We start from the raw sequence: 14,269 nt of genomic DNA on the forward strand, positions 1-14,269 counted from the left end.
AGTGAAGGACACAACAAAATACCCCCAGTTGGTGGAGGAAGTCCTCAAACGATTAAAGCACTTCCGGGCAGGGCACACCTTCGCCCGGGCGGTGGAAATCGTTAAGAGGGCAGGAAGGGACCCGGCAGCGGTGCTGCTGGCCGGCCTCAGGGAGGTGAAGCCGGTCTTCTTTCCAATGGTGAGGTACTGGTCATCAAAGAGGCACACAAGTGCAATTTGGGACGCTCCCAACTACATCACCGTGCACGACGAGGGACAAGCACCCTTCGTGCTTGCCAATTGAGACATACACCACAAAAGTCATAGCCAAGCTGCTGGAGGACGGGCAGTTTCCTTCCAAGTGCGCAAGGTACACTGAGCTGGGTTTCCCCTGGATGGCAGAGGTGCTCAAGAGGCTCCCCAGCTCAGTGGTCCATGACCCCTCGCAGGCCAAGCAACACACACTGATCAACGTCCTGACGCTGATCTCGTGTGTTGGGCTGATTATGAACAACGATTTCATAGACAACAAGGTGGTCAGGGGGTACCTCGTGTATTCCAGTTACTCCGTGGAGGAACTGAAGAGATACAAAATCTTTGGCATTTATACCTGCAGGACCTTCGGCAGACTAAACCTACCCAAGTTCGCCCAGGGAATCCCCTGGAAAATGGGGAGCCCAGAGGAGATGGCCAGGAAGAAGAAGGAGGAGGAGGAGGAGGAGGAGGAGGAGGAGAAGGAGCCAACGGTCATGGAAGGCCTGAGGATCCCAGACCAATGGCAGAGGACGATGCACAGGAGTTGGACCCAACCACCGAGTCCAACCCTCTGCCGGACAGGGCCTTCTATCTCCCGGCCGGGTCCCGGAAAAAGTGGACTGAGGCTGAGGAGGCCCTCATAAGCATAGAGGGAAGTCTCCAAGCCGCATACAACCACTATGCGGCCGAGTGTCTGAAGCAGCAGATTGCCATCCGAACCCTGAAGGCGTTCAAACACTGCCGGGCCAATCTGCGGAGCCATGCTGAGTGAAGAAAGTATTTTTTTTGTTTTTGTCGCCTGAGGCAGGTCTTTTTTGTTTTAGTTTTGACGCCCCATGAGGCAGGTGTGTAGAGGCCAGGAACACATTAGATGATTGACACAGGGGTGAAAAAATGGGTTACAAAATCGTGGGATAAAAATAATATATATATAAAAAAGGGTGAGTGTGTGTGTGTGTTGTGTGTGTGTGTGTGTGTGTGTGTGTGTGTGTGTGTGTGTGTGTGTGTGTGTGCAGTGTTTGCGTGGTGAAAAATGGGTTACAAAATCTTGGGATAAAAAATATATATAAAAAAGAGTCAGTGTTTGTGTGTGTGTGTTTGCGTGGAAAATAATAATAAATAAATAAAAAATCCCCCCACATGGACTCTGCCTTGACGCGGCCTGGGGGCTTGCATGCGTCTTTGAGACACATCACAGACATCACAGTCTGTGATGTGACTCAAAGACACCAGACTAAAGAGTCCAACAATATTGTTAACCACACACAAGACACAATCATATAAGGCTTGCTGAGACAAACATTTCTACGTATGTTTTGTTTCTCTACGACATTTCTACGCGAACTCTATAATTAGCCAATTAGGGGCCAATTAAGGCACTTCTGGTTGTCGGATTGAGATATGACCTACATATTCTGATTCAGCGCCATTGATTTAACGGGGGTAGAATACGTTTTGTAGCAAAATGACTAGAATTCGAGAAAATATGATTTTTTTAAACTTTCAAACAGCAATTTCACCCATTTATATATTTTTCAAAAACCACTTAGTCAAGTTTTCACGTTGTATTAAATGAAGTTGGTCCCGTTGTACAAAAATGTTTAGTTATTTTTCTAGGCATTTTTTGCATGGTTTTGGACGTTTAAAAGGCCATTTCACCCACTTCCAAGTGTCATAGAAACTCAGGACCTGCACCAATCGACTCAGCTTCACCAAATTAGTTAAGAGGAAGTGTCAAAAATAAATAAAAAGGTTGTTTTTTCAAAGTTCAAAAAGTGACTTTTTTAAGAACTTTCACCCCCCCCCCCCCCCCCTAGTGGACGAACCAAGGGGCCCACAGGGACACCAAAGTATCCTATGGATTCACAAGCCTTTGAACTTTACTCTACCATGCGTTTGGTTTCTGTGGGACTCTCCTAGCCTGAGCTACATGTAACCCAGCCAACATGGCAACCCGCAAATGGCAACCCATGTCAACTGTCAATCAAGGCAGTATAAAGGTAACTTCACTCACTCCCACTTCCACCTGATGCAAGATGGCCGAAATGTTTGGCATGGCAGCAGCAGCAGGTTCCTGTTCACTGTGACAATCTTTGGTTACTCTTCGGTGAGTGATATAGGCTTGGTGTCTTAACTTGGATCAACTGGTTAACTGTTTGTTTATATTGAAAGTTTTTGATCTATGATTTATGTTTGAACTTTTGGTTTAATAATTAACATTGATTACAAGGAAAACCAGAACCATCCAAGGATGGTTCTGGTACCGGCTGGTACCTGGACCTGGCGAGCCGACCCGGACCTCGATACCCCCCTCCCTCCACAAATGTGGTAACCCAGTTCTCCCCACTGGAGAAAGACTGAATTTCCCCTAGTTAGGAAATCAACATGGACTGAGAAAGTCACCACATTTAAAGGGGCCCCCATTTTGTGTTTATCATTTTCTATAAATGTTCAAAGTTGTTTAAGTTCTGTTTTTGATATAATAATAATAATATTTCAGTTACCCTTTAACTCCAGTTTATGATTCCCTTATTTCATTGGTTTTCACTTCACACATTGAGCTCCTTCCGAACCTGGTTTATGCGCAGTCAATCCCTTTACCATATACCAACCTTTTATTAGTTATCCATTGCGCCACTTGCTACATACAGGCCGGTGAATGCGAAAATCTTGAAAATCATGATTTTCCCAATTTCGAAATAATCGTCTTTTTCGTGATTCAAAAACTGTCATTTAAGGCTCAAATAAAGTCGCACATGGTTGTACCAAACACCAAGATCTTTAAAATGGTGCCAAGCACCTTGAGATCTAATGTTTCGAGGCCATCCCATGACCAAAAGGGCACAAGATTAATTATAAAAACCGATTTTGACATGTCCTCACTCTAACAACCCTTGCTCCACAACCATAGGTCGCACAGTAATGACACATATATGGGAGTAAACTAGACTTCCGTGGCTTTAAATTGGGACCACTTGTGGCGCGATTGGTGCTTCCTGGACAGAATGACAGCATATACAGTTTCAAAACCTTTTTAGGGGATTTCAGTATGATCACTTGAAACGTGCTCCTAAAAAAATAAAAAGGAAAAGGAAAAAGGGTTAGTGTCAGTTGTCGTTAATTGGGCGATTTAACATTGGATTTGATAGGCTTTTTTTTCCCCCAATGGCCGGACTTTCAGGGTTTTTTTTACCCATTTAACCACAACCCTAACCCAAAAAAATTATAGAATTCTGGGTCCTTGTGGAACCTAACCTGTCCACTAGGGGGCGTTGTTTCTCACCCCCACGCCAAAACCCATCAAGAGCCTAACCAATTACATATCAATTCCACATCAATTATCCCTAACCCCCTAATCAATGACCCCCATCCCAAAACCCATCAAGAGCCTAACCAATTACATATCAATTCCACATCAATTATCCCTAACCCCCTAACCAATGACCCCCACCCCAAAACCCATCAAGAGCCTAACAAATTACATATCAATTCCACATCATGTATCCCTAACCCCCTAACCAATGACCCCCCACACCAGTTGAAAAAAAATGTTTCGTGATTTGTCTAGCCTCTTTAAGGCTTCTAAGTAAAAAAGCATTGGATATTAGGGCCCCATCTTTTAGTATGTTATATAGCTTGTCAGGACAAACAATCTGGTATGTGGTTCTCCACACACGGTCATGTGGTTCAGAAAATTATGTTTAGACTTTGACGCGCGATAGCTCCTCCCGAAAATGGGCGTGCCTTGCATCCACGCATAGCTATCGATGAGACGAATACGCCAATATGTGTCTCCCCGCGCACGGATGTGTGGTTCTCAAATTTAGGATTAGCATTTCACCATCCAATACACTGTAGGGTTTACCATGGCTATAAGGCTTGTGGATTACAGGTCAGAGTTAGAAAACTCTTGCTACGGGTGTCGCACGAGAATGGCGGACCTATCGGAGCGTAGATCTCGGACAGCTGAACGCGCCCATGTGAATTACTTGGCTGACGGACCTATCGCGCGTTGAAAACTAACCAATTAACTAGCCAATTAAGAGAACTGTAAGTCCGTGTGCTTGGGGGGTCCTTTTCGCACAGACAGGACGTTTTCTGAACCGTGAAGCCGAGCCCAATCCATCGGTACCTGCCTCGAGCCGGTGCTGTGCACGGCTGTCGCGTGGTTTCAAAAGAGCAAGCACAAAGACGTGTTAGTGTTTTAGGGGTCTTTTGGGCGTGATTATCATGGAGATCGATAGGTAATTGGAACAAAGACAAACAGGACGTTTTCTGAATCGTGAAGCCGAGCCCGATCCGTCGGTACTGGCCTCGAGCCAGGGCTGTGCACGGCTGTCGCGTGGTTTCGAAAGAGCATGCTCCACCCCTAACCAAGGCTTTGATTACGGCCTTCTACTGTCTACAAGCTCAGAACTCGTGGGGCGAGGGTCCAAGTGGCCCATCCGTCGAAGGGCACGTCCCCTGGCCTTCAGCAAACAAGTGTATAAAGGTTGTTGAGCAGAGATTGATTCTATCTCGAATGGTTTAAAAAAAGGGTTAGCGTTATATGTTGTTTGGTGATTGGGTCAATCCCTAACTAGATCCCCAGCTTGCTCCCAGGCATCCAGTGAATATCTGTGTCAGATCCCCCTCAAGGAATTTTCATCAGGGGAGGGGAATGGTAGGGTAAGGGGCTGTTTAGGGTGTTCCACTTATTGGGCCTTTTATTCATTCTTTTTGATAGTTTATTGTTTGCATTGACATGCATGGTACCTAACTCTGGAGTGCTGAGGCCGTTTTCGTAGGGCTCAGGGTCCAGTGCTCAGAACACAGCAGAGATTACAGCCCTGGGTACGTTTGGTCCGAAAAACAGACCCAACCAGGTTGTCTTTGGAGGCCCAAAGCTGCAGCGGGTCATACAAGCAGCAGAGAGGGTGATTGGCTGCCCTTTGCCCCCCCCCCCCCCCCCCCTCCTTGAGGCCCTGTTTAGGAGTAGAGCCTTGAGGAGAGCCAGGAAGATCATGGCTGACCCTGCACACCCAGGCCACAGTCTTTTTGCCCCGCTTCCCTCAGGCAGGAGGTTGCGGTCCCTAAAGACTATGAAGGCCCGACATTCGAACAGCTTTTTCCTAACAGCACTGCTGGTGCCCCTGACCTCCCTTTACCCTCCCTCCACCCCCACTCAGATTGGAATGGATTGACTTGTGCTCTGAACTGATCACTGAACTCTCTGCACTTTATATTTATTTACTATTCTTTGCACTGTCTTGTCCTGTTTTGCACAACACCTAATGTTGTAACTGCACTCTGCTGTCCCACCAAACCAAATTCCTAACATGTTTACATGTCATGGCAATAAAGTCTTCTGATTCTGATTCAAGTATCATGGAGATGTCAGCCATTTTAGTGGGGGAGCGCACCCTTTTACCACCGGGCATTAGCCCGACATTGATCCCAATGTCGGACCACCGCCTGCCGGTTAGGGTTTAGGTGTGCTGCCCTGTGCTCGCGGTTAGGTTTAGAATAGGAGATGAGAAAGCAAGTCATTTTCGGACCAAAGACTTGTCTGAACTACATACTGGACCCATTTTAGTGTTGTAACCCTAACTTTGGACCACCCATAAGTCCGCTCACGGGGTGATGCAGGTGTTCAAACTAATGCTGTCAAAGTTAACGCGTTATTAATGCATTAACGCAACACTTATTAACGGCACTAAGTTTTTTATCGCATTAACGCAACAAAAAAAAACACAGCGATTGGCAGGCGGGATATTGAGGAATACTGGTTCCTGCAATGCACTCCCTTCCCAGACCCCTTGTTAGGATGTTTAAAGTGGAGTAACAGCCTTCCATTTACATTTCACAAAGGTTTTGCTCGTGTACGTTCCAGTCCAAAAAAGCTTGAGAAACCTGTGCAATTGAATTCATCCATCCAGACCCAAAGCAAAACCCCCGCTGTTAATTTAGCATCGCATTGTAAACAGCTGTGCCTCGTTATAGCCACACACGTTTCTAACTTGCGGTCACACCGTCACAGTTGCGATACTTTTCTGTTGTGTGGTACTTTTATATTGATTTAACTGTAACAGAAAGTTCTATTCCAGACTATCGACAGTCCCATCTCCCAGTCACGGAGCAGGGACTGACAGTACACACACAGAGACGAGACGGAGCAGCAGCAGCAGCAGCAGCTAGCTAGAAGACAGAGGTGTTGCCAGTATAACTCTATGGCAGAAACAAGCCACCTAGGTCTAAATACATATACAAAATAAGACAAAAAGAAGCAACACTGGTCGTTTCTGGCCAGTGTTGCCAAATAAGCGATTAGTAAGTAATTTCATTTAATTTAATTTATAAGCGATTTTGGGATTATTTTTGTAGATTGAAAAAATATTGGGGGTCCTTGGCATGAAAATGTTTGAGAACCACTGCTCTAAAACAATATTAGACACAGTTTGAGCCACAAACACATTGCTCTCTCTTCTCCTTTTGTATAAATTAAATAGGCCTATTCATGATTCTGCTTATAGAGAAGTAGCCTATGTTAGTTTGTTTTATGGAAACAGTTGTTTGTGTTGAATGTGCTAATTTCACAGAATATTTATTATTATAGAGAAAATGGGCAAGCCATAAAATAATGCATATTGCACTTGTCTTTTCATACGTCATGTGGAAAAAAGGTAAATAAAAAAAGTAACATTAATGTTGTCAAACCTGATCGGAGCATCTCTACAATACAGCGTTTTCTTTCAGTTCATCATTTAATTTAGAGCAAAAAAAGTTCGCGATTAATTGCGATTAATCGCGCGATTAACTACACAAATCATGCGATTAATCGCGATAAAAAATGTAATCGCCTGACAGCACTAGTTCAAACATAATCCATTCTTTTCAGCATTGTCTTCTGCACGCGCAGACATCTGCATTATAATCATAGCATGTACGGTTCACGAGATGTCACTCAAAATGTTTCAAGTCCCCAAAATCTAGGCTGGATTCAAAATGGGGCCGGGGCCGGGGCCAGTTTCCTATCAATCTTCATTTACTTTTCACCCAATTAACAGTTAACACCCTAACCTTTTTCTAAATGAGTCAGGAATCAAGCTCTGACAAAACCGAGATCATTTCCCGACTCAGCGCGACGAGCCGAACATGCCCATGTGTGTATCCGCGCACACAGACTTACGCTTCTCTTAATTGGCTATCATAAATTATAAAATGAGGACGTTCCCCTGACTCGTCATGACTGATTGGGTACACCTGTGGTTAGGGTATTTAAGCAGCCAGAATGCCACCATTTTCTTCCAGTTGGTGAGACAAGAGGAAGCAAGCAGACACAAAGGACAAGACATACCCCTGACAAGACAAGAAGCAGAAACAAACCAAGCACACAGAAGCAAACAGAAGCAGTAACCCTAATCCCAGGAGTTTTTCATCCAAATGGCTGTGAGTACTAGCAATACTAACTACATTTCAGTTTTCACTGAGTTAGCCAAAAGCTAATTTACATCTTGTAGTCCCCTCTTAAAATGGTAGTAAACTAAACATACAAAGACACATACAAAGAAAGACAGAGTGTATAGTGTGCCAGCTCAGGGCAGCAAGTGGACCATTTAGTGACCTTTTAGTGCATTTTTTTAGATGTGACATGATTCCCCTCAAGGCTTTTTTCACTGGGGGAGGGGAATCGTTTGAAAATGTGGATTAGGGTTGTGCGACACATATTGGTTGAGAAAATCATTGGATTTGATAGGAAATTGGGCAACCAATGCCATTAATTTTTCACCCAATTTCCGAAAATGCTTATTGGGTGAAACAATCATTGGGCAACCAATTTCCTATCAAATTCCAATAATTGTTTCGCACAATATCTGAAACTGACCCTAACTAACCCTAACTGGGGGGACACTGGGGGTGAGGGGTGGTACTTGGGGGGGCACTGGGGGGACACTGCGGGGGCACTGTCTGGGGAAGCACTGGGGGCCAGTTGGGGGCTCTTGGGGGGTCACAGTGGTGACGACCTCGCCAGTACCTTTACTAATCCCAATTAACTTTTGTTTTAGGAAAAAAGGAAGAGAACACCAGTCGAAAAAAAAGACTGCCCCATTTGCCACGGGACCTTCTTTTTAAAACCCCACCTGGTCCATCGTCACGGCCTGGAGGATAGAGAGAGACTTTTAATCCAGGACTACGCCAATGGAAGGTAAAGTCGACTCCAGGAGCATCATTGTTAAATGAAAATATGATTATTGTGTAATGGTGTAATAAGCAGACACTTTCTACACTAACGTGGCTTACCTTGTCTTTGTTTGTTAGGAATCATCACGGGGACAAACATGTTTGTCCAATTTGTGACCAGAGAAACGTGTCCAGATTGGACAAACACTTGGAGAACATTCATGGCATCACCGTAAATTAATGTTTTTTGCTTACTACTTAACAACTAGAACCACCCAAACAAAGATTTATATTCAGATCACTTTGGCAAGATGTTCGCCCCCTTGGCTTCTTACGGTCCCCATGACATGTTGAAGTCAAATCCTGCCAGGGAACACATATTGGGTCAATAAAGAATTTAAATTGATAGGAACTTGACTGACCCAATAACCAGTGATTGATAAGGCTGTACTTTTCAACAGGGACAACACAGGATGGACCTCTTCAAAGTGGCAAAGAGGGTTATTTCCCTCCAGAAGCTGAGGGAGCTGAGGGCCACGGGCTACCCCATGAAGACGTGGCTGGACCAGCCCAGAGATGCTGGTAGGTTCAATGACCATTACAATTATAATAATACTTGTGTGTTGTGTTTGTAGTGGTATTGGTTGCCCAATTTCCTATCAAATATTTCCATTTCTTCACCCAATAACCCTAACCCTACAACCCAATTAAATGCCGTAAGCCCTAACATAGGTTAATAATGTGTGTTTCAGAAGATCCTGCTGGTCCAGCCCGGCCTCCACCACCACAGGCCCCCCCCATTCCTGCCACACCCCCACCACCACAGGTCCCTGGCAGCCCACCACCACAGCCCCCCCCCATTCCTGCAACACCCCCACCACCACAAGTCCCTGGCACCCCACCATTAAATATGTTAATTTAATATGTTAATTAGAGTGACATGATTCCCCTCAAGGCTTTTTTCACTGGGGGAGAGGAATCGTTTGAAAATGTGGGTTAGGGTTGTGCGACACATATTGGTTGAGAAAATCATTGGATTTGATAGGAAATTGGGCAACCAATGCCATACATTTTTCACCCAATTTCCGAAAATGCTTATTGGGTGAAACAATCATTGGGCAACCAATTTCCTATCAAATTCCAATAAATCTTTCGCACAATATCTGAAACTGACCCTAACTAACCCTAACTGGGGAGACACTGGGGGTGAGGGGTGGTACTTGGGGGGGCACTGGGGGGACACTGCGGGGGCACTGTCTGGGGAAGCACTGGGGGCCAGTTGGGGGCTCTTGGGGGGTCACAGTGGTGACGACCTCGCCAGTACCTTTACTAATCCCAATTAACTTTTGTTTTAGGAAAAAAGGAAGAGAACAAACAACAACAACAACAACAAAAAAGACTGCCCCATTTGCCACGGGACCTTCTTTTTAAAATCCCACCTGGTCCATCGCCACCGCCTGGAGGATAGAGAGAGACTTTTAATCCAGGACTACGCCAATGGAAGGTAAAGTCGACTCCAGGAGCATCATTGTTAAATGAAAATATGATTATTGTGTAATGGTGTAATAAGCAGACACTTTCTACACTAACGTGGCTTACCTTGTCTTCGTTTGTTAGGAATCATCACGGGGACAAACATGTTTGTCCAATTTGTGACCAGAGAAACGTGTCCAGTTTGTACAAACACTTGGAGAACAATCATGGCATCACCGTAAGTTAATGTTTTTTGCTTACTACTTAACAACTAGAACCACCCAAACAAAGATTTATATTCAGATCACTTTGGCAAGATGTTCGCCCCCTTGGCTTCTTACGGTCCCCATGACATGTTGAAGTCAAATCCTGCCAGGGAACACATATTGGGTCAATAAAGAATTTAAATTGATAGGAACTTGACTGACCCAATAACCAGTGATTGATAAGGCTGTACTTTTCAACAGGGACAACACAGGATGGACCTCTTCAAAGTGGCAAAGAGGGTTATTTCCCTCCAGAAGCTGAGGGAGCTGAGGGCCACGGGCTACCCCATGAAGACGTGGCTGGACCAGCCCAGAGATGCTGGTAGGTTCAATGACCATTACAATTATAATAATACTTGTGTGTTGTGTTTGTAGTGGTATTGGTTGCCCAATTTCCTATCAAATATTTCCATTTCTTCACCCAATAACCCTAATCCTACAACCCAATTAAATGCCCTAAGCCCTAACATAGGTTAATAATGTGTGTTTCAGAAGATCCTGCTGGTCCAGCCCGGCCTCCACCACCACAGGCCCCCCCCATTCCTGCCACACCCCCACCACCACAGGTCCCTGGCAGCCCACCACCACAGCCCCCCCCCATTCCTGCAACACCCCCACCACCACAAGTCCCTGGCAGCCCACCACCACAGGCCCCCCCCATTCCTGCCACACCCCCACCACCACAGGTCCCTGGCAGCCCACCACCACAGGCCCCCCCCATTCCTGCAACACCCCCACCACCACAGGTCCCTGGCAGCCCACCACCACAGGCCCCCCCCATTCCTGCCACACCCCCACCACCACAGGTCCCTGGCAGCCCACCACCACAGGCCCCCCCCATTCCTGCAACACCCCCACCACCACAGGTCCCTGGCAGCCCACCACCACAGGCCCCCCCCATTCCTGCCACACCCCCACCACCACAGGTCCCTGGCAGCCCACCACCACAGGCCCCCCAAATTCCTGCCACACCCCCACCACCACAGGTACCTGAACCCTGCCGCCTCTGTTTGGCCAGCGTGGCAGAGGTGAACAGGCTCAACGTGGAGAACACGCAGCTGCGGGCGGACCTCCAGAGGTATAGGGACTGGAGGGTGGCAACAACACCCTTGAAAAAGGGTGTTGTTGCCACCTCCCAGAAGGTGTACAAAGGCCACATGGAGAAACCCCCGGAGGAGGGTTTGTATTGTAAGTATCCTTCATTCTTGGCATTTGATAGTTACTTTTAGGATTTACGATATTGGTCTCCTTTTGATAGGAGAAATCAGTTGAATCTTGTATTCAATCACATGTATTTTTTATCAAGGTGAAGATGTTTTGGAGTGTTAAAAAGCAACCTGAAAACCACCTGGATATCAGTATGTCTCTCCCTCTCTCTCTCTCTCTCTCTCTCTCTCTCTCTCTCTCTCTCTCTCTCTCTCTCTCATATGCTCTGTTTATGTGGTAGTAAATTATAAGGTTAGCAGTAAATGGTATTATTTTGTTTGTTTTTACTTGCACAAGCAGGGCACGCAAGTACTAGTTTCGCCTAGGACGATATTTGATGCGTTTGCACCGTCCAAGCACTTTCTTTTTTTTTTAAGATATTTTTTTTTTGCGGCTTACGCCTTTTATTGATTTTTGAAGGGACAGACAGTAGGCTGACAGGAAATGGGAGAGAGATGGGGGGATGACATGCAGTAAAGGCCGTGTCGGGTCCGGGAGTCGAACCCGCGGCACACTGCGACTGGATTACCAGTCCGGTGCCCAGACCGTTACGCTACGGCCTGGGCCCGTCCAAGCACTTTCGATGCGTATGCACCGTCCCAGCAAATGAAGTAATGACTACTTGTGCCTGATACGGCAGTGGTGCCAGATTACATACATGTATACAAAGGATCATTACCTTTAATCCTCCCGACACTAAAACATATCGTCATTACGTCACCATCGAAAACCAATTACACTCTGGCATTGGGTCCTTTAATCCACATCTTTATTACGTCATCATTGAGAGCTAGTTATACCAGTTACCCTGACGTCATATGCTGGGACGGTGCATACGCATCAAAAATGCTGGGACGGTGCATACGCATCAAAAGTGGCGCAAAGTAACCACAGTATACCGCTAATCAACTTACAAATTGCATATACATAGAAGCATTTCCTTTAATCAACCCGACACTGATCTACATATATGTCACCATCGAAGGCATTGGGTCCTTTAATCCACATCTTTATTACGTCATCATTGATAGCTAGTTATACCAGTTATACCCTGACGTCATATGCTGGGACGGTGCATACGCATCAAAAGTGGCACAAAGTAACCACAGTATACCGCTAATCAATTTACAAATTACATATACATATACACAGAGGCATTTAGTATTAATATCACTATAGTCCAAGATTAAGTCAATTTAAAGCAATTGACAATTTTAAATGAATAATTAAATAATTATACTGTATACGTGATAACATTTTTTATTTCAGTTTATATACCTTTTTTTTCATCGATATCGATGATTTATTTTTCTTTGAGAAACGAAAACACAGAATAATTCTAAATCGATAAAACTATTTATTTTATAGATAGAAACTATCAAAGCTAAAGTTCAAACATTTAATGGTGTTCTCTCATTGTATATTTCCCCCTAGACTTCCTGCCCCTGTCTGTGTTTAAAGAGGAGGTTTCTCCTGAACATGAGGAGAGGAGCCCCAGTCTGGTCCAGGAGGAACCACAACCTCCACAGATTAAACACGAACAGGAGGAGCTACCAGAGGAGGCTGTGATGTTACTAGCAGTGAAAAGTCAAGATGATGATGAAAACGGAGAGACAGAGGCTGTAGCCAGCACCTCAACTCAACACATGACAACCCCACCTGGTGTAGAGGACTGTGGGACATCACAGCCATCTAGTGGTGAACACATTAAAACACAAGCTGATGTAGAGGACTGTGGAACAGCACAATCAACCAGAGATGGGCAGCTCCTCTCTCCACACTGTTCTGAATCTGATATCACTGAAGACAGTGATGACTGGTAGGAAAGCAGGGAAGGTCAGTCGGCTGGTAACACACTGGATTCACACAAGACACAAATGAGGAAGAACAAACATTGTCTTCAAGCCACAAGCTGTCCCAGGACCTGACATGGTCAACACAATCTCACCCTATGAAGAGCCACACGGTGAAGAAACGTTTTAGTTGTACAGAGTGTGGCAGGGGAAAAGTTTGTGGTAAAGGCTTTGCTGAAATGGGTAATCTGAAATCACACATGAGGATTCATACAGGGGTAAAGCTCTTTAGTTGCAACATTTGTGGTAATGGCTTTAGTGAAAGTGGTCATCTAAAAAAGCACATGAGGACTCATACAGGGGAAAGGCCCTTTACTTGCAACGTTTGTGATAAAGGCTTTATTCAAAGTAGTGATCTAAAACACACATGAGGACTCATACAGGGGGAAAGCCCTTTAATTGTACAGATTGTGGTAAAGGCTTTAGTCAATGTGGTCAACTACAAACACATACTGTATGAGGACTCATGTAGGAATAGGCCTATAGGTCTTTACTTCAGGATTCATACAGTGGAGATGCTGTTAAATGAAAAAAGAATAAAATGCCTGTTTCAAATAAGCATTCTGAGTTGACACGTGATATCACACACAGACAAATGTAAGATCATTGAATTGAATCCAAGATAACAATACAAAGTAAGGTACTAAAGCAGAGGATTCACGTAATCTGAAAATCAACTTGGGGAATCAAATAAACCGTTTCTCTGTTGATGATCATTATCTTGTATATGTTAAAACATAATAATCTTTTCCATATTGGATTGACAATGATCATTATCACATAGTTTACATGTTTAAGTTCTATTTAACGTTTTTGTAAGTAAGTAGAAGTGTTGTTTGTAAAGGGAATGTTTTGCTGTTATACCTTTTATTAATAAATGTTTCTCTGCTACATGATATATTTTATTTGTGTTATACTGTATATCATTACAGAGACATTATCAAACTATCAAAACAAGTGGTGTCATGCTCGTAGTACGCCGTACAACGGGCGTGGTACCAATATATTTTCCATGCGCACTCGCAGATACGGCACGGTACGGTGCACCCACGTGCACGCTAGAACGCACCCCCATTG

At 44.9% G+C, this 14,269-nt stretch overlaps 1 protein-coding gene across 1 annotated transcript; it reads left to right on the top strand.

Moving 5' to 3' along the window:
* Window positions 1-5,601: 5,601 nt before the first annotated feature.
* Window positions 5,602-13,162, top strand: LOC310871121 (uncharacterized protein; the record flags this gene model as incomplete). The annotated part of the gene is made up of 10 exons (XM_083782610.1): window positions 5,602-5,694; window positions 8,280-8,419; window positions 8,533-8,626; window positions 8,856-8,976; window positions 9,147-9,280; window positions 9,750-9,898; window positions 10,012-10,105; window positions 10,335-10,455; window positions 10,626-11,321; window positions 12,774-13,162. 10 exons carry the CDS (start codon window positions 5,602-5,604, stop codon window positions 13,160-13,162), a joined length of 2,031 nt encoding a protein of 676 aa, XP_083638736.1.
* Between the last annotated feature and the right edge of the window lie 1,107 nt (window positions 13,163-14,269).

This window comes from Protomyctophum parallelum (assembly GCF_964188405.1).
Source record: "Protomyctophum parallelum genome assembly, chromosome: 14".
Classification (NCBI taxonomy): domain Eukaryota; kingdom Metazoa; phylum Chordata; class Actinopteri; order Myctophiformes; family Myctophidae; genus Protomyctophum; species Protomyctophum parallelum.